The sequence below is a fragment of the Coturnix japonica genome, chromosome 1 (assembly GCF_054131305.1).
Source record: "Coturnix japonica strain WE chromosome 1, WE-NBRP24, whole genome shotgun sequence".
Classification (NCBI taxonomy): Eukaryota; Metazoa; Chordata; class Aves; order Galliformes; family Phasianidae; genus Coturnix; species Coturnix japonica.
In genome coordinates this window covers 131727516-131749409 of record NC_140663.1, presented here as the reverse complement: position 1 = coordinate 131749409, position 21894 = coordinate 131727516, and the positions used below count along the sequence as shown (strand labels likewise).

The window sequence follows — 21894 nt, the reverse complement described above, 5'->3', positions numbered from 1 at the left end:
ATGACAACGTTTAACTGAATGTTGCCCTTGGCTTCGTTCAGCTTTACATCTGGCACCTCAGCCTCCCAGGGTGAGAGCAAGGACTGCTGAGTCCAGCTGCAGGTCTGACAGTGCCCAGCCCCACCAGCAGCAGTGCTGAGCTCAGCTGGCAGCCTCTTGGTTTAGTCCCATCAGCACACTAACACACTGGCACACTAACTTCAAAACCCTTGCACTGATAAAGCTGGGTGTAAAAAATCCCTGCCAGCCCTGGTTTTGTTTTCTAACACTCATGTGCTCTTACTTGAGCCATTTGGTACAGTGCCTGGTGGCTTATCTTCACCATAGATGCTGAAGTGCTTTGTGTACAATACTACAGCTGAAACCTGGTATGGTTTACTATTACATCACATCTCACATGCATATTTGCATGTATCTCATAAACAATTAACTACAGTACAAAACACTTAACACCTCAACTTATTATTAGGACCTCTCCCACTCCTAAAGGTAGCCAGAAAAAAAAAAAAAATAACAGAAAGGATATTTCTAATTCATAAAACACTCATATTCACCGAAGCTTCCATGGTATATGAACTACATGAAGGACACTGAGCTGTTGGATCAATTGCAGAGACAATCTGAGAGCAGGGACTCTTCAGTCTAGAGAAGAGAAAGCTCTGTGAGGACCTAGTGGCCTTTCAGTAACTGAAGGGGACCTACCAGAAAGCTGGGGAGGGACTTTTTTAAAGGGCACATAGTGACAAGATGAAAGGAAATGGCTTTAAAATTGAAGAAAGTAGATTTAGACTACATATGAGGATGAAATTGTTTACTGTTAGGGTGGTGAGACACTAGAACAGATTGCCCAGAGAAGTTGCGGATGTTCCCTCTCTGGAAGCATTCAAGACCAGGCTTGGTGGGGCTTTGAGCAACCTGGTCTAGTGGGAGGTGTCCCTGCCTATAGCAGAGGGGCTGGAACTACATGATCTTAAAGGTGCCTTCCAACCCAAATCATTCTATGATTCCTTGATTTTATGATTTTTTAGAGGCCTTTGAAGCAGTTCTCTATTTCTACACACAAAAACATCAGAAGTTTCTGACATAGATCTTGCTCAAATTTGCTACACAAGTCTCATTCACTTCTCTACAGAAAGGAAGGGCATATGTAGGCTTTGATTATTCTTTATTAAGTTCTTCATCAAAATCCATGTAAGTGGCCCTGTCAAGTAGGCTACACTTTATTTTTCTAAGAACTTACTTTTAGTGTTATGGAAAGCATGGATTTACCAGAGAAGGAAGAGCAGGAAAGCGGAAAGAGAAGTTAAAAGCTCTCATCACCCTGACTAATATACTGTCATGCTCCTGGTGACATGATGGCAGCATGCAGTCCCTGGTGCAGCAAGTACCCTCCTATTTTACTTCACTCCCCATCTGCTTTCACACTGCAGCTGTGCTGTGCTACAAAACTTACAGCAGATTTTTTTAGTGCATTTTTTTTTTTGTGAACAAACCAGAACTCTGCTGCTTTATAATCGAAGTATCACTTCAGCTATTTCTAGGGAACATAGCAACACAGCAAAGAAAGCACAAAACACTGGAAAGCAGCTGAGCAATGACTTTGATCTCAATGAATTCTAAAGATCATGGCCACTCCCTATCTGAGGCAATCAGTGGGATTTTGCCCACTGTAATATCAAGGCAACAGAGATTTTTATTTCTTATTTTATTTTATTTTAGATGTTCCCTCATGACAACAATGAGGTAGATAATTAGTAGCAAGCCATATTACACAGGACTGACACAGCTGAGAAACTATTCACATCACGCCGCCAGAAAATATTTATACCGTATGCATTTAGGTTTCTCAAATGCATGCAATGGACAGAGAACCCAGTGCTAAAGACAGAAGTCTAAAGTTAGGTGATGTATGGGAACAGTGATGTTAGCCACTATATTTACAACAGAAAAAAAGACATATCTAAGTCTTCAAATCACGAGGAGCTGCCTGAAATAGGACAGCTAGCCTCTGTTTCCAAAACAGAAGAGCCACATTTTTCTTCAGGAATTAAAGGGGGAAAAAAAAAAAAAATAGTAGTAAAGAATGCAATAAAAGTTTTTCCATTTTCTCTAATATACCAAAGCAGGCAATGCATGATTTCTCCACATGAGAACAAATAAACAAAAACATAAGTAAGTCGAAGAGTTTAAAATCTTTCATATCACAACGAGATGACTTAGTCAAAGAGCAAGCATTTCATTTAAATTGCTCAATACTGTTATTTTAAGATTAAAGTGACTTAGAAATTGAAAGTTACTTCAAAGCTAGAAAAAATAATTAAAAATTGGAAAATGTCTATCTGAAAACAAAAGGCTTAATACAGATTGCTTCTTGATTCTCTTAATTGTCCCACAAGCTTTCCTTTGAAAACTTTTGTTGCTATCGGTTCTAGCTGCCAGCAGATTTCCAGGCAGCTCTTCAACACAGGAGATCAGCATCACTCTCTCTTTACAGAGAACTAAGCAGAAGCACAAAGGGGATGGATGCTTTGCCCAAAGTGGCAATAAAAATGAGGTTTTCTGCGCCTCAGTCAAGGGTATAGAAGCCCCCATACCTAACACTGTATAAAAGGATGCACAATGACTGGAAAAGACACAATTAACAAGTGGATAGACAGAAACCACAATTGACAAGCATGTCAGAGAACAATTATTACCCTGAGTTTGCATTAAACTTAGTGTGTTTATTCGTATAATATAACAGTAATAATTCCACCATTTAGGCAAATTGAAGGATTTTACTAGAGCAGCTTCAAATAGGGGAGTGGAGGCAAGGGGAAAAACCTTGTCAGTGTTAATAAAATAAATGGATGTCAGCAAAAATACGCATCACTTATCATAGGCCTTCTATCTGTGTAGCAGAATGACAGCTTATAAAAACTTTTCTCAGCACTTTAACATGTACTGATGAATGCAACTGGAAGGAGAATAAATTACACCATCATCAACAGTTTCCAGACAATTCTAAATAAAATAATCTGCTTTCAAATTATATTTTGGGCAACTCATGCTAACTACTGGATTTGCGTGGTTCAGAAAAGATAATTTCTCAGTGGAATTATCCCCTTTGAGAACTCACAAAGCATTTCTGTGGCAGTGTTTACATATTGGAAAGAGGCCTAAGACTTCTCTCAATCTTCTGAGACAATTAAAGCTGAACTAAATTGGAAATCAATATGAAGATTACTTTATATAGTGTTGGGACTCCAACAAAGGTCTAAAATATTGAAGTCTTTAGAATCTCTTAAATAGCTAAATGCCTTGAGTTTTTTCCAAAAAAAAAAAAAATAAATAAAAGAAAGAAAAAAGAAAAAAAAAAGTCCATACTCCATTAGTGTTAAATGACGATAAATGTTAGTGATAAGAGCTAAAATTAAGATCTGCTTCTTCCACCATAAAGCACTCCTTCATTAGAAGCCATGCTTCTCCATGAGAGAAAAATCCTTTTCTCTCTTCAGCTCTACGGAGTTGGGGACTCTAAGAAGGGCAGCCACTCCGATGCAAGGGTGGGTCCTCCAGCAGCTCAGGCTCACACTCTTCCAGAGAGCCTGTCCAGGAACTTTCAAGAGCTTGGTCTTTGGACTCATAGTATTTTCACAGATCTAGACTTTCCTCAGGCAACCTCCTTCTAGAGTAGGCTTTGGAAGCAGAATTATTAACTTTTCTAGTCTAGCATATGTCTGATCTAGTCCTCCAAGGCTTCCTTCACAAACAGTGAAGACATTTGCTTAAAAATTCCACCCTATTAATAACTTTTTCTTTCATTAACAGTATGGCAGTCAAAATATGAACTCACAAGATGGTCAAGTATTGCTGTCTACATAGGAATCATTTATATCTGATTTGAGTGAATCTCATAAGAAACTTCATGCTACCCATCTATGATGAGTTGGAAAGCATACTGGAACTTCAGTGCAATCAAAATATCCCAGAAAAAGTATTCTTAAATGACCACAACAAACAATCCATGATGTAGTAGATGACTACACGGAAACTCCTCTGCCAAATGTGAGTCATATGAATGCGATCAATGTCAAAACCCTCTGAAATTCTATCATGAAATTAGAGCATTTTCAAAGAAATTCCATCTTAAACTATTGCCTCTTAGGGAAACCTGGAAAATGTCTGTACTCAGTAATGCTGGTTCTCTCCAATGCACTTAAGATGACTGTCTGAGGAGATAACAGAAGTCTGAAGAAACACAAGGGAATAGTAAACATTTCACTAAAGATAAACCTGAAGGGGAACAAACCCTCAGCACTCCAGAAGTATGATTATTTCCCTGATCCTGAATAGATATCTTTCTTATATAATCCCTTGAAAAACAATTTGATGTGATCCTTCAAAAGCAATAAGCAGATTGCATAAATATTTAGCACCCTATCACAGTGTACAACAGTGCCACAGGCATTCAGCTCATCCAGGGAAAAACAATATCTGAGTTACTCACAGAGAAATAACTAGCAGTCTGGCATTAAATATTCTCAGTGGAGATACAGGTTAAAGCCTTTTTGTCTGAACCAAAGTGAAAAGGAAGTTAAACTTGAAACTTCTATGTAGAAAGAAGTGTTCTCTAGCCACAGAGTTGTTTGATATGCCCTGGGGATTGATAAAAAAATTATCCTGCCTCAAGACACTCCTCCAACAGAAAGTTTTAACAAAACTTTTCTGTACTGATGGAAACTTGGAATTGATCCAAACCTGACAGAAGAGTGAAGTTGTTTCAGATAAAATAAAAACTATCAGTCCAACAAGCAATGAGTTACAAAGACAAAGAACAAAACAAAATGCAATTAAACACAGCACAACAGAAGATCACTTGAATAAGCCACAAAATTAATTACCTGGATATTCAAAAGTATCTCTTACTGAGACTCTTCAGGGCAGAGTTTCAGCTCTGCCATATTAGTAGCTAATAATAGCTAATTTCAAATTTTACGTGCACATAGATGCACCACTCCGTTCTCCTCAGCAAAGGTGAAGCCTACTGTCACTGTTCTTAATTAAATGTAAAGCTGCTAAACCATGTACCATACTTTGCCCTGCTTCCTTACAATGACTGCAACGATAACTAAAGTTTTTAAGTTACACATCTCGTGATGTTAAAGGTAGCTTGTTGTTCTACCTCAGCATCTGAAGTTCAGCATTCTACCCTGTATTTGATAGAACAAGTCCTCTATGAGTGTATGCTAGATGACCAATGCAATGTATTGAAATATGTCTGAATGCTGAGCATTGTGTTTTTCAGAATCTACTCAATAAGAGACCCACCAGGAGAATGATTTTAGTTATATGTTAAATGAAGTCTAGCTTCTTATGAAACAAATAATAGCTTGATCATTGGCACTTACTTAGAAAAAAATAAAATGCATTTCAAATGAAAACCTCCAGTATTTATTTCCAACAGATCTCAGTTTAAAGAATCTATAGAAACATTTTGATATATTTAAAGTAAACGTGAATTTAAAGGAAGACTTGGTTTTGATTCAGCTTTAAAGTGTAGAAAGCTAAGCACTTGCTGCATTGGTTTTATTGTTTGGAAACACAAAATTACCTCTTTTAGTACTGTAGAAAATTCTATTCTTTTTAAATTGTGAAATAAATGACCTTTTATCTGCAAGATTACTGGAAAAGTTGCGTTTGTTATAACCGTTCCTGTCAATTAACTGATTTGTAAAATTAGTACTAAGGTCATTCTGGCTTCTTAAAAAGAACACAAACAGCCCCAGAAGTATTATCTTTCTCTGTACTAAAAGTACAAATTACAGAAAATAAGTAACATGATGTACAGCTTTGACCGTCACTCACTACATCTTATGCAACTTGTGTGGCCTATTTGCTCAGGACTAGCCAGGAAGTCTACCATGACAGCACTATTCTCTCAACATACACCAAGTCATTGACTTGCACCATTACTTACCTACCTTTTGCCAGATCTTTCTGCCTTGGATATCACATTCTACTGAAGACAGCATTAAGCTATAGGTGATTTTGGAATTTTAGGTAGTGGCAGATATCGCATCTCAAGAGAAATTCCACTAAGCTCCTTCTATGGACTTAGCAAATAAAGTCAAATTAGCAACATGGACCATATTAAGGATGTAATAGCAATTTTACCAGATCATTGCTCGCTGGTACATTTTAGCATTAGTGTAGAAAGGGATCAGGTGTAGAGGTCATAGAAGACTGTGTCATAAACATCCTGAGCACCAGCAACACTGAAATGATGTGAAAGCCATACTGTTAAAACTTAGAAATGTAAAGAAGGCCAGAAAGACATCAGAACTGTATGCAATTAAAGCACACAAATATGCTTTTTCTTTAAAGTGTTAAATGCACTTTTTCCTTATCAAAAGTCTGTTCATGTATACACTACTGCCAGGGTTACTTCTAATGTGCAGTAATTGCTCTCAAAGCCTCACTTGCTAAGTATAGCAACAGAATGAAAAGCAAATTCTTCAGCTCAAGGTGGCAAAATTTGAATATCAGTCTTGAAAGATGCATGTAGCTTCTGTATCTATAGAAATTAGGGAATTGATTCAGCATGTCTAAGTTTGTTTACCAAAATCTGTATAATCTTTAGTTTGGGTCGGCAGCATCTTCTTACCTTACCAAACCAGAACCAAGTATTTACAATTTATTTTGCCTTTACAGAACTGAAATTTTTAATAGCAGAAAGCTGTAAGAAAAATAAACTCAGTGAAATACACTGAGAATGGAGTAATAAGCTCACACTTCAGAGCTGTTGCAGATGATTTCCAGCACTGCTCATCATTAAATGCCTCTCCACTCATAGTGAAGCCTGACTTTGCTGCCAGCTCCACTCCACTGACCGAAATTACATAATTGCCATTAAGTACTGTATCACAAACAAACTATTATTCCCCTTGGTTATGTTTTCACATATGAAATTGTAGGAGCATAGTTGATAAGAGGCATTACACAACTAGTAAAATAAAAGTTAAAGCTTGACTGTTTTATGTTACAGTACTTTTTCAGTAAGATTTATAAATCTACTGTAGTTTTTTTAGATGGAATGTAATAGGTATACTCATTTTATTCTTTTCTCTTTGGTAGTCAGATATCTTAGCAGTATGGCTAAGTAGCCTGCCAAGACAGGATGTGCATATCAAATGTGACTGGAATCGCTGTTCTGACAAAATAGAAAATAGAGCATGCTTAGCAGTGTAAAATCCTCCAAAACTAAATGTTGGTTTGTTTTCCCAGATGACAGCTTTGTTTAAGAAGTTGTTTATACTCCTACTACTCTGATTTCCAAGCTGCAGCTTTTAGGCAGCCAGCACAGTTCCAAAGCACTGTTATGTACTACAATTAGGAGCTGCTTATAAAGCATACTGCAAACCACGTCTCAATTATTGTGTTTGTGGGTGTTTTTTGTTGCTGTTGTTGTTTCTTGAGTGGTCTTAAAGTGTGGCCACAAGCAGAGCTAAGAAAAATTATGGCCGCATCGACACCAGAGAAAGAGCTATATCCTTTACAAGATTTCAGGGGCTTATGGAAGCAACATCTGTGCCTTATACACTTGTCACAATTATACAGAGGAGCAACCCCAGGGAGACTGTGGATCCCCCGTCTCTGGAGGTGTTCAAGGCCAAGTTGGATGGGGCCCTGGGCAGCCTGGTCTAATATTAGATATGAGGTTATTCACCCTGCCTGTGGCAAGGGGTTTGTAGCCTGATGATCCTTGAGGTCCCTTATAACCCAAGCCACTCTATGATTCTATTGTTCTGTGTTCTAATATCATAGCTGCTCTGCATGTGTTATGTATCATAGTTATGCCCTGTTGCTAAGAGAATTAAAATAACTTCTCTCCCTTCCAACACTTTTTACATTTAATTTGCAGACAAATAGTTACCCAAGTATAAGTGGCATGCAAACACTATGGTTTCTGCCCAGCAAGGTTGTGGATGCCCCCTCCCTGGAAGCATTCAAGGTCAGGCTGAGTGGGGCTTTGAGCAGCCTGGTCTAGTGAAAGGTTTGTCTGCTTATGGAAGGGTGGCTGATAGAACTAGATGATCTTAGGCCCCTTCCAACCCAAACTACTAAGTGATTCTATGATATGATAAGTGAAAAACAGCTCAATACACTGTGGCTATCCCTCCTTCAGTTTTACATATGTATCACTGAAGGATGACAAAATAAATATCTGTAACTTTGTATTGGGATATCTGGAGAACTACTTTGTTTCCTTTCAGAAGCAACTCCGCTGAAATCTGAAGGAAAAATTTGTGGCAAGTTGTTTTCTGTTCCTGTGGTAGTGGGCAGTGGAGTCCATAACTGTGTAATTTTCATGTTACTTAAAAAGGTAAGGTTTTTTTTAATTTTAAAAAAAAAAAAAAAAAAAGGGAGGGAAAAAAAACAACAACAACAACAAAAAAGCCATCACGGGGATCAAAATTCAACTTCATAATCAAATGAAGGCATGCAGGACTCACCAAGCTGTCAACATATTAGAGCCACTGTGTGAGACATTGCTGATACTATGGCAGAAGTGAAGAAACATTTTTTCACCTCCTACACATCTATGACATATCTCTAAAAAAGAACACTGTATGCCACAATCTTTTGGACTCAAGAGGAGAGTTGTGCCATTAGTGCTCTGTTGTTACAGCTGCGCTGCTTTAGAAATAAAATAACACATATCAAAACTGTTTGCATGTGATAGTAGAAACCTATCTGGAAATCAACTGGAACTGACACCATTTTATGAATATAAACTGTTATTCAAACAAATACACTCTAATAAATAGAAAAGAAATATAGTCTATATGACAAGTCTCATCATCAAGTACAAAGCCTAAATTCAAATATAACTGCTCCAGACAACCAAATTTGTGTACTAGATGAATACAAATATCAGGAGATAGATAATTACAAAAAATAAGAGTTTTTCTTTACAACTTCACTTAATCTATACATAATTTCTTAGATGCATTTAACTTAACCTTTCCACACATCAACATTGTATAAGTTTCTTAAAGTTTAGACAAAATTGTAGTGAGTGTTTTTCAAATAACAGCATCAGTAATTTACCAGCACTTCCAATATTTACTAGCAATGTGTCTCCCCTTTAACTACTCATATTCTATCCTTTTACTTCTTAAGTATTTGATAGAAAAGAGTAGAAAACAGGGTTATCTTGCATCTATGTAGCCATAGCTACATTAAAAAAAAAAAAATCCAACTGCAAAAAAACAAAGAAAAAAACAAAAAACAGGATATGAAGTTAGTTAAGAGCAAAAAAACTCACACAATTAAGAATCTTTATGTGTAAACATTTTATTTTTCAAGGTCAGATTCACCGTCTCACCTACGCTTGTACCACTGGGGCTGCTCAAACTCTGGTTTTGTTAATTGCTATTACTGGAATTTTGCAAAGAAGTTGAGTTCTAGTACACCAGATCCCAAATTAATGACTGTTTATCCACAACAAACATAGCATAGAATCTGCCCAGTGATATCCAGCAAACTAGCAAACAAAATTAATAAACCATCAGAAATATTTGCTTGTGCTACTGGTTCATCTCAAACATTGTATCTGCAACACAAAACTTTGATAAGAAGGTACTGTAGACAGATTGAACTGTATTGATTATGATAAAAATGTTTTGTATTAACAGAGCATTATGTTCTAATTTCACAAAGATTTCCAGAATCACGTGTTACATCGAAAGATCTGTTTTTAGAGTAGTAACATCATCATATCCTCACTGTTGTTCAACACCTACAAGCTACTTAGACAACAGAATTTGCTGAATAAATTTACATTTAAAAAAAAAAAAAAAAAAAAGGCTCTCTGGAAATGGGCTTCTCATTTATTTTAGAACAATTGTATGGGCACCAGAGTTAAAATGATGGTTCATTCTTCCTTGTTAGAAAACTAAAATGTAAGTAGAATCAATAATGAAGTGGGATTTAACAACCTAATCTTAGAAGACTTGAGCTGTGAAGAAACTTCTGCACAAATACATTTTCAGAGAGAGAGAAGGGGAAAAAAAAAAAAAAAAAAAAGTAAGAAAATGGAAATTCTCAGAAACCAGACTGTTTATCTTTGCAAGCCAAGACTATGCTAGTAATGAGGGCTTCCTTTTTTTAACATTTATTAAAGAGGTATAAATCATCTGTGCAGCAGGCTGTTTGAAGATTGAGATAAACATTTTATTAAGAAAATAATTTGCTTGGTAGTGAAGATTGCTGCTGATGTATTTGACTGGCAATAATTTCCAAGCTAGTTTCAATTTATTAAAGCATACTGAAGCTAAGTCAAAGAACGTGTAAACGTGTATTAGAAACAAAAAAAGACTTGCATTTCTTCAGACTACCTTCATTGCCAAAGATGATTCACTCTCAATTTTTTCAACTCCAGGAACAGTTTTCTATGTACAAATTACTAAGTTATCCAAGATAACTGAAAAGATTATGGGAAGGGATTAACAGTCAGAGGAATCCATTACTATTTTTCTGTGCACCCCCAAATATGTGAAGGGAAAGATCAACATACATAAGTCTTCATCCTGTAATCGTTAAAGCAAAAGCCTAGGGTAAAGCATGTATAATAGACTAATGTCATAAGTACAACTTGAGGTACAAGACTGATCAGAGTCAAGCCAGACAATACTTGCAGCGGACACATGGAGCCTAGTTAAAATACAGGAAACCCATCTTGCCATGCAAACCTCTTACATATAGAAAGAGACTCCATAGCTGATGGAGTCTTATGTCTGTTGGCTTAAATATCACAATTTAAAATGCTCTTCAGAACAAAATACTAAATATTTCAGTGCATTTGTTCTGATTATGTAGCAAGAAAAGTGAAAGAAAGAAATAGAGCAATGAAGTTCAAGAGATCATTTATTTTGTAGTCACTGGAATACAGATAACAGTGGTAAAATTTTTCAACTCATCAGAATTTTGTATGAGTAGATACAAAGTACTAATTAAGGTTGAGGAATTCAAGTCTCAGTTATACATAAACTATGCAGATGAAAATTAGAGAAGCATCTTTTTAAGATGGGACATTGACAATGTATAAAGCAGTTCAGTGTGCTAATAACTAAATACTCTGTAAACATAGCAAGATTTTGAAAAAGTTATGAACTATAATCTGTGAATTACAGAATTTAGGTTACAAGAATCACTGAAGAAAAATTGCGCTTCATCGTAATTATGAACATATCAAGTCATTAGAAAACTATTCCGAAACACAAAAAGAAAAACCATAGATTGAAACAAACATACAAAAAAGCCACACAAACATTAGATTTGTGTATAATCTCTAACACAGTCACTAACAAACAGACTAGCCTTTTTGAATAACCAATAGAATTCATGCACAAAATTAAGTTTGCTGTCATGTGCTAGAAATCTTTCAAAGAAAAATATAAGTATCATATTGAAATAGACTTATTGTGGTTGAGGAACTATTTTACTATAAAATATGCTTTTTATAAAAGCACTAACATACTATAGATATTACAGATATGTAATGATTACACACACATGTGTAGTAACATTTAAACAACAAAAAAAACCAACTATTTATTATCACAGAAGCTTAAAAGAAATATTTGCATTTCAAAAACATTTTTATTCATACTACAGAAAATCCTACAATAAAAGCTTTGTATTTTTGGTAAAAATTCTGGCTATTAAGAACTTTAATCAGTACAATGCTCTCCAAGTGCACATTCTCATCCAAACCAAACTATAAGTATCTATGTCACGGTAGTTCACTAAAGAAGACCTTGGCAGCAGCTCCTACTACTAGGTTCATCGTTCCATAAGAATCTCTACTGTGATGAAACCTGCTGACCTTTTCTTAAGTCAGTCTAACCTATTTCTTTGCAAAGAGACTTTAAAATCAGTAGTAAAAAAGCCCTGAGGCTTGAAAAGCCCCTTGTCACTGGGACATGAAATTCTATTTGGGTTTACCTACACAATAAACCATTAAAAATGTGGGCTTGTCTAATAATAATAATAATTATTATTATTATTATTTATTTATTTATTTATTTATTTATCTCATTTACTTTAAAAAAAAAAACAATACTTAAAATATTCCAGCAACCAAAAATACAAGATTTGTCAAGCCAGGCTCCACAGTAATAAAGGAGAACAACACATTCGCTACCACTGGCTACATCTTGGAAATTTAAAAGCTTTGTTATGTAAAAGATAGTTAAATACTTTAAAAGATATATATATATATATATATATTTAACTTTTAATCTTTAATTTTTATTTTTTATTTCTTTTAATTTTAATTAACTTCTAGAGAGAAGCACTTGTGATTCATAAACCAGAAACATTCCTACATGGAATAAAGTACTTGATACTTAAAAAACCCACTGAGTTACATCATTTAGTTATGCCAATTAGTGCCTATCAGCAATCCAAACCTGTGCTGTAAAAGCTAAGTAACTCCAATGCCATTCAAATTATCTAGATCTGGGCAATGGGTTAGAAGAAAGACCGTGGATTTGATTAAATAATTTAGTTACATTCTAGAGATTAGTCTTTATTCTACAGAAAGGATATTCTTCATATTCCCATTCCAGTCCTCTTTGTCCAGCTTCACTAACATAAACCTTCCTTAAATGAACAGTGTAATATTTAAAATGAACAGTGTAATATTTATTAGTTTGCATTCACCATTTTACAGTGAATAGCAACTGAAACAACGTTGCATACTGAAAACCTTGAGGTAACAAACTTTCTCTACGTTTTTCAACTTAGTATATGCATCTAAAGTTTATACCAACATTTTGTCAATTATATCTTTCAGTTTTGAGTTAGTATCTCTTTGAAACAGTAGACCTCTCAGTTTTCTTTGCTTATATCTTATTTACTGAAATATTTAAGTGATGTCACCTATTTAAGGGTATGCTGAAATCATAGCATGTTTGTATCACGGAATCAGACTTGGAGTTCTGGACTTGACTACCTGTTTGCTTCCTCCTCCAAGAAGGTATTACTAAATCCAGGCACCAAAAGCAGTTTCTTTCTTAGCACCAGGAAGAGGTATGTTCCTTCATTTTCATTCCCAGAAAAAAACAAAAACACTGTAACATCAAAACTTCATCACATCAAGGTGATCCTCTGATTTATATAACTGAAATACAAAACTAAACGTGCAAAAACATTATGGTATATAGTGTAATGAAAGTAGGTTACTGATTATAAGTCTCAATAGAAAAAAATCAGAGCTTTACTAATTTTCTAATTGTTTTCAACCATCGAATACAGAATCATCTCTTCTTTCCATTTTCACCCCATTCAAAGAGTGGCAGAATGTGAGATCTGATTAAGCGCTAATAACTTGTGAAAACAAAAACGTACCAGTTTCTAAGACTTTCAGAAAAAGCTGATGCCACAATGAGAATAAATGGAATTGAGGTATATCTTCCTACATATCACTGGCTACTATTTGTCAAAGATAAAACAAGGTTACATACAGCCAACTTCTGAACACTGTCCAAAAAGTGAGCATCTAATCTCACACTTCTGTACATATTCAAGTTTCTAAGTTATGCTTGGAATCTTAAAGAAAAATAATAGCAAAATTTTCTGCAGCAAAAATTTTTAATTAGCTTCATATTTCAATTTCTTTCTGATATTCATAAGTTACAGCCTTAAAAATCATTATTCAAAATGATTTTTAAGCACTCATTTCTATTTTATTTTATTTTTTGTTAGATTCAAATCAACACTTAAATACCTTGGGAAAAAAAAAAAAAACAAAAAGCAAAACAACACAGAACTTCCACTAATAGTTTATGTATTATTAAGTCTTAAAAACAGCACAGAAACCTGACCACATCTATAACTTATCCATCACTACATTATCGTGAGTGAGAAAATGCCTATCCCAAAATCTCCCTTAATACCTCCATTTACCAGATAACTTATTTCTATCATGTGTAAGCTTAACTGATGCACTTTACAATGCAAGATTGCTACCTGTGGATCAGAACTCCCTGAGCTTTGGAGATCTAGAAAGATCACACAAGAACAAAGAGTTAAATTGCAAATGAATTTTTAAATCAGCAGCTAAAAATTGAGAAGAGTGAAAAGCAATGACTGTTTATAGGAAAAGTGAAATGTTGTTATCTCCAGCTTTAGATATATTCCCCAGATATGCAAAAGTAAATGCAAGTAAATGAGGGCAAGTGTTTATCAAGAAAGAAAACAACAGAAAATACCCCAAAAAACTACACAAGCAAAAGTATGCTATACTTCACAGATAAAACAAGTAAGGAATTCAAGCACAAATAGCTCTGATTTCAAAGAAATCTTAACTTGCAACCATTGCCAAACAGAATATTTAGAAAACCTATACTGAAACACCTCCTATTCTGTGAAATATTCTTATTTCTACTTTAAGTATAATTTAAGATATACAATGTTTAAATGAAGTTTATCTACTTCCTCAACACAGGTAAGAGATGCTCTGAAATAACAGTGGTACAGACTTACATGTAGGTTAAAGACCCACAAAATTCTCCCAGCAGTATTTGAGATATTCCTAAAAATCAATGGTTTCCAAAATTATAATACCATCTGAAAGCTCCTTTTTCCCAATTTCTTCTCAAAAACATCTCTTTCTTCACTTTTAAAGCCATCACTATCTGTTCAGTGTAAGAGAATGACAGTCCAGTCACCACTATATTTTCTTTTAAAGCCTCTGGAACCAAGCACAGTCTATATAAAATACAGAATGCATGGGGAAAAAAAAAAAAAAAAAAGAAACATGACACTATCAAACTACAAAATACATACTTAAAAATGATTTTTAAATATGCTGAATATGTGAGAAATAGCTAATTTGTACATTATTAATTAGTGAGGATCACGCAATCCTTCAAATAGATTGACACTAAAGAAAATATATACATGTATTTTAGATATATATTGATACAATTAGGTCTGTAATTCCAAAAGAGTTGTGGGTTAACCAATCTCATTAGAATAAAAGTATTTAAGAATAAATAACACCAGTTAAATGCCCAGTAAAAAGATATACATCTTCTAAATCACAGACAGTGCAGAGGGTTTTAGTGAACTGCCAGCATAATTAACTCTGGATGCAGTCACATAGGAAAGTGAAGCTACAGGTTTTGGTCCAATCAAATACCAAAAAGCCAGATCATCCAAAGACTGAAGTTAAATAATTGGAATAATGTGCACTTTCCTGAGTTTCCAGAAATTAGGTATCTCCACAAGTATGCATGAATCTCCTTTCCATTCCTCACATGGGAGAGCTAAAACCTTATTCAGGTGCTATGTAAATGAGGAATTATTTTACATCTGAGATTCTGGACTATTCCCATATCTGCCTCAAGACATCAGTTGATAAACTCAGGAATTTTTCAAAAATGCTTTCTTTGGAAATGCAGTAAAATCTAATCAGTGCATTTTCTGAACATGTTCCCTGGGTCTCTCTTGCTCATAAATATTAATAAATATTAGTATAAGAAATTAGAGGCCAAGTCAATTGATTCACATATACACTATAAGTATAAATTTAAAAGTCCAAATGTGGTATTAACACAGAGAAACAATAAAGATTGCCCTTGGTTTTTAATTCACAGAATCACAGAATCATAGGGGTTGGAAGGGACCTCCAGAGATCATCGAGTCCAACCCCCCTGCCAAAGCAGGTTCCCTACACCAGGTCACACAGGTAGGCGTCCAGGCAGGTCTTGAATATCTCCAGAGAAGGAGACTCCACAACGCCCCTTCATCAACATATTGCATACTTTCCACTAAAATAATCTCAAGAGACTTAATTAACCAAATGATTTTTTTTTTTTTCAGATGAGTAAAGAAGCTACATTTGTAGATGAAAATATAGGCCAAGAAATTAGAATTTGCAGCAGAGATACATTTCTAATCTCTGTGCACTGTAGTAGCAAGAGGTAAAGTACTGCCTTTCATTTTCTCCTCTTAATGGATAGTCCCAGGTTATATAAGGTTATTTCCTGTAACGATCCAACATCTCATCTGTCAGTTATCCTGTTAGCGATTATATTTACATAAACTGGGAAATAAATAGAACTGAACAATTTCTAATCTAGAAGGAGCAGATGATTTATAATTGATTGATGTCTGGCATCAATGTCAAGCAAGATCTTGGCTTCATGGCTACCTGGAAATTAATGACAGTGATTTCTTCATCAGATGACATGAAATGAAGATGAAAGAAATTTGAAATATCATAATACTAAACAACACAAATCAAAGCTGCCTGCTGAATGAATGCGTTTTCTTCACTCATTAGCTTACCAGATAAGTTCTCAACAGAAATCATTTTGATTGACAGCTAAATTCATCAATAAAGTTTCAGAAAAGCTGCTTAGAACTCCCATTGCAGTTATCAGTAGAGCCAATATGTAAGCTAATAAAAAAATTACCCTTTACCCTAGGTAAGCTTCTGGATCTAACTTTAATACTACCTTTTCAAAGCATTAGTCTCTCAAAACATATTTCTCTTCCCATTTTACTATGTCCTTAAAGGACAGATTATGAGAAAAAAATCTGTAATCATGACAGAAAAAAAATAAAGGATTTTAGCTTGTCTTATATTTACTAATTATAATATTTAATAACTTGGTTTGTACACAAATCACACCCAGGAAGAGTATTAATGAGCATTTTTAACAGGAGTTTAAAAACAAAGTGTATTTTCCAAAGTTTGCTAACATCTTGTGTGCAAAAAGTGTGCATATATTGTAAATTAACAGAAACAAGAATGAATGTGTATTTTGAATTATAAAGAAGCATCACTGGTTTTTGCTGCCTCATTATTTCAAAAACATTTATTTTTCCGTATGTGAGCACTTTACCAAGTAAGCACTTCATTCTAAGAGCCCAGATTTTGCTTATGTATGTAACAAATATTTAGTGTGTTCTTCTGTACTTCCACTGAGTCGTATGAAAAAGCTACGGATTGTTTGTCACATCTCGGTTAGCTCTTTTTCCACAATGCTCTCATGACACCTTGTATATATATCATCCACCTAAGGTCTATTTGTCAAAATTCCATTGTGCCTTTTTGACAACAGATGTTTTGAAATGAATCCTGTTTTGCTTGGCAAAGACTCATTCGAATGGGTTTGACAGTAAAAGAATTCAGCAATCCTTTAACTCTGTTTAGGTAAACTAACAAGCACAGGAAAGCATTTAAAACAATTGACTTCTGTTTGACTGTTTCTTCAGCTTCCCCCCTAAATAACAAATGGCGCTGAATCCACAGGTACTCCAAATATCACACTACATGTCATAAGCATACAAAGTCAAAAGTGATAGCATTCTTACAGCAGGAATACTAGAATGAGCACCAATTCCAAGTCTTTAACATAAACAGATGAACAAACATTGTGATGTATCCGAGTGAGTCTTAGAGGAAATAAACACATGAGTTTGATACTGCAGACTTTAAAGTGAATCCTCCTTGTTCTGATAACTCAGTTTCAAATCATTTGCATCAGTGGTATGGGTAACAGGTAAGATGCATACTAATCCAATTATCTTATGCAAGCATGACACAAGGGGTCTTATGGAAAAGGAATGAATGAAGAAAAATAAATGTATTTATCCTACCTAAGAAATTTTTTGTCACCTCAGTGCTGTGAGGAGCGCACCTCCTCAAACCACAGCACAGCCTAACACAGTTTCCCACCAAATAAGACTGAACAGGTGGTCCAGAACAATTTCTAAACCTATTTTCATAAACAAATATCACGTTCATGAATTCAACATTAGGAACCAAATACTTCAGTTTTATTATTAAGCTCATATGCTGACTGCCTAAAAATAAACCTGCATAGATTTTGCCACTGACATGCAGGGATGGTGATAAATCATCACCCCTGTATCACTGCTCTATATAAAAAAAGGCAAGATAATAATGCAATAGAAGTTATGAGAAAAAGTTCCTAAGTAATAAAGCCATGTTAAAAAAAAAAAATGGATTCATTGTATTAATTTATGATATTTCCAATACAAAGCATGGAAAAAAACACAGCACAAGAGGTATTGATCAGAGTAGATAATTAATTATGCTTCTAAGAATTATCTTCCAACCCAACTTGTAGAGGTGATTTAGTACAATTTACTATACATACCAGTCTACAACACATGGCGGCATTCTCTAATGTTAGTGAGAGTAGAGCTTCTATGTGACCGCTGACTGCACAACCCATGTTTTGAGTTATACTTAAGATTTTCACTCTTCTTGACACAATCCTTTTGTTTTCAAGATACTTGTTTCCCAAGGACGAGTACAAAATAAGTCACCACTAGTTCCGAGCACTGTTGAGTATGGAGTTGAATATCACAAAATAAGAACAAGCAGAGAAGCAGTCACGTTGTCACTTAACTCCTTTTATTTCTAGAGTCCTGACACAATCTACTGCCAAAACACAGTCCTCATGGTACCAGTTTTAGACACCTTGGACTTGTTGACTACTTGTGATCCATGAGGGAGAAAAACTGCCTGCCAGATTTCCTTGTCTATATTGATAGGCCTTAACTGGGGAAGAGTAGTTGGAAAGCAGACATACAGACATGGATGCAAGCATGGGCTCCCAGAGCTGTCAACTATGACATATTTCTTTCTTTGACAATTAGGAAGTTACTGTTTCTTGCTGCTCAGGGCAGCATGAAGCGAGCACTGGGTAGCACGGCTGCAGACTGCACAGGAAAACCAAGCAGGCAGTTTATCAATGGGGACTCATTAGCGACGGCTCCTTCAGGTTGCCATCCCAGACACCGGACGCTTGGAAAGCTTTCAGTGCTGAATACTATGCGCCCTCAAAAACACACCAAAAGAAAGAAAAGGGGGAAAATAAATAAATAAATAAATGAAAAAGGTGGGGGGAGAAGTGGTGATAGGGGTGCGATCAAGCATGACTCGCTACATCTGTTACCTGTCTGCGGGAAGTCCCCGAGCCCCGTCTCCCCCAGCCACAACGCGAACCCCGGGAGGAGCTGAGCGGGGCGGCGGCGTCTCGCCCTGCCCGTGAAGTTGGTGGCCACAGGTTGCCCGCTCCCACCCGCACCCCCCGGGTGGGCCCGGCCACAGGCACGCACCTTGGCGCCGTAACCGCCGCTTCTTGAGCCCGAAGATGCGGACCTTGGAGAAAATGTCCACCAGGTTGCCGTTGCAGAGCCCGCGGTTCTTGCTGGGGCTGTTCCGCCTCCTGCTGGCCGAGGGCCGGTCCCAGTGCTGCTCCCTCGCCTGCCGCTTCTGGCGGATCAAGCCGCTGGCGATGGCCGCTGCCATGGCTGCTCGCCTGCTCGCCCACGCCGGCCGGTGCCGCGACGGGCAGGGGGCGGGCGGAGGGGCGCTCAGCCCCGGCGGGGCCCCATCCCCGGGGGAGCGGGAGAGCGGGTGCGGGAGGCTCCTCCAGCGAGAGGCGCGACTACTGCGGGGCTCCCCCGCCCTGCAGCCCGCGGGAGCTGCTCCCTCCGCGGGTCACCGCATGGGTGCCCCGCCGCCCCTCCCGCCCTGCCCCGGCGCCGGGCGCCCGCTCGGGCGGCGGCTGCGGGTGGAGCGGCGCAGAGCAGAGCGAGGCGTGCTCGGGGCAGAGTCGCGCTGCGAGGCGCCCTGCGCCCGATGGGGCCGACGGCTTCGCCTCCACCGGCTGCCCCTCAGCCCCGCGCTGCCACCGCCCGCTCGCCCGCCGCTGCCATCGGCGCGGCTAGGGCGGCTACCGCCGCCTCTTCCAGGCTCCTGCCTGATGATTGCCAAGTGCTTCGGAAATCAGCATCTGGAGAGAGCAATCTCCTTCTCCTGGGAGAGCTGTAATCACAGCCCTTCAGTCCCACCCCGCTCCAGCCTCCCTACACGCGCACACGCACACACACGCGCACCGCTGGAGCTTTTTTGTCCTCCCGAGCTGAGGGGCGGCGAGGGAAAGGGGGTGGAGGAGGAACGGGAGAATAAAGGAAGAGGGGCGGGGGGTGCCGCCGATGCCGTTTTCTGGTGGCATACGGCGGGTTCCCAGCGGATTCTCCGCCAGCAGCTACCACTCTCCTTTAGCTTCCCGGGCAGCTCCGTGCGGAGCTCCCCGCGGGCAGGGGAGGACAGCGCCGGGCACCTGTGGCCCGGCACCTGTGGCCCGGCATACAGAGGAACCTTCTTCACATGCAGACACCTTGGCACGCCCTTTCACTGACTCCCTGCCGCTATGCACCCCTCGCCCTGCCCCTCCGAGCCGCTGCGGGGGCTGCCCGAATCTGCCGCCCTCTCGCTCGCCGTGTTTCAGTCCGCCAGCAGAGCTGTTGCGCAGCGCTACTCGAGAAACTCAGATCCCAAGGCAGAGTGGGGGTAGAGGTTAGAGAGGGGGAAGGCTCTTCCTCGTAGCCCGCCGGGAGCAGTTCAATGGGCCAGGGGGGTTGCCATATGGGAAGGATTTGGGGTAGAGGTACACCTAGGCAGCTGATGGGACCCTCCACCAAAACCCATTGTCTGAGACACTGACCACGAGTGGACTTTAGTAACTAGGAACATAAACTCTTTTTCTAGGTTTCAGGAATGCTGAAGGAGTTTCCCAAGAACTCGTTCCCCAGCAGACACAATCACTGCATCACCAGCAAATTCTTTCTAAATGCTTTTTGTAGTTAAGCTTGCTAGACATAGAATGCCTAACGAGTCTCTGCCCCAAGGAGTTCACAATATGCTACACATAATAACTAGTATCTAAAATGCTACAACTCATCTACTTTCTTTGACTTCTCATTTCAAATGAGGATTCAGTGCTTTCTTACAGTCTAATGGTGAAACTTCCTAAACTAACCAGAGGTAAATAGGAAAAGGAAGCCAGTGGCTACACAGAAATTAAGTTATTCCGTAGGGAAATGCATTTGTTTGCACAGACAAGTATCATGAAATAAATATACATAATGTGTGTATGTGCTTATATATATATAAATACTCCCTTTAAAGTGTTCTAATTTCTAGTCAGAAGTTTCTTTAAAAATAATAAAAATAAAATACAAGGAAAGAAACAAACCAGACAAGGAACCTAAACAACAACAGTTGATCCCAAAGTGTAAATATCCATCCAGAATAATTCACTTAGAGAATAATCCCCAACTTTTCAATACAGAACCTGTTGGCAATATTAGGTTCTTGTTTTAGCAGAAGCTTCAGCATCTCTGGTATTGACCATTATTTCCCTAAATCCTTTAATCTACAAAGAGCTATTTTTATACAAAGAGCACAAGTGTGTGGAAGGAACTCCCATATACAAGGATTTTGTATTAATTCTAGACCAACTAGGAGCAGAACATGCACAATTGGATCTGGATGATACGTTTTAATTCTATTTGAAAGTGTTTCTAAAGAGATTCAGCTAAAACACTGGCACTGTTTTTTTCTGTCTGGCATTTCTTACAGAGCAGCAATTTCCTTACAACTGCTACAATTACCTTCACTAATGCAATTAGAGAGAGGGCTGTTTTTTAGATTTTGGTGTTTGTTTGTTTCCAAATTTAAATTTCACTGTTTTTGCAGTACGCTTCACTTTTCCATACTCCATAGCAAGCAGAGCAGACACAGCGCTGTGTCCTTTAGGTTCACTCTTTGAGCTTTCCATGTGCCCACCATCCCAGTGCCAGTCGCCCGCGTCCTGCTCTTTTCCGTTTCAGCACCATGGACAGGAAGATTGAACACGGGCGGCCCTGGGGCGTCATCCGTCGCCACCAGCAGAGGAGGCGACGGGACGCACAGTTCGAAGTGTCCTTCTGGACCTGGCTCCTGGATCCAAACAAAGGAGTGAATAACAAGGAGCAGAGCCAAACAAAGCCAAAGACTCCATTATCTTGAAT

The 21894-nt window shown here is 37.9% G+C and overlaps 1 protein-coding gene across 14 annotated transcripts in view; it reads right to left on the bottom strand.

Annotated features, from left to right (window-relative positions):
- The window catches only part of FGF14 (fibroblast growth factor 14), a 358569-nt gene that overhangs the window by 115461 nt on the left and 221214 nt on the right, over window positions 1-21894 (bottom strand). The window contains exon 1 of one of the 14 annotated variants that reach the window (XM_032442014.2): window positions 19153-19953. The exons of 12 other annotated variants lie outside the window; for them this stretch is intronic. In XM_032442014.2, coding sequence (XP_032297905.1) covers window positions 19153-19345 — 193 coding nt within the window. In that variant the 5' untranslated portion in view covers window positions 19346-19953. Of the gene's footprint in view, window positions 1-19152; window positions 19954-21894 lie in introns of those variants that run through there. One more of the 14 variants, XM_015851491.3, reaches the window with a different exon arrangement.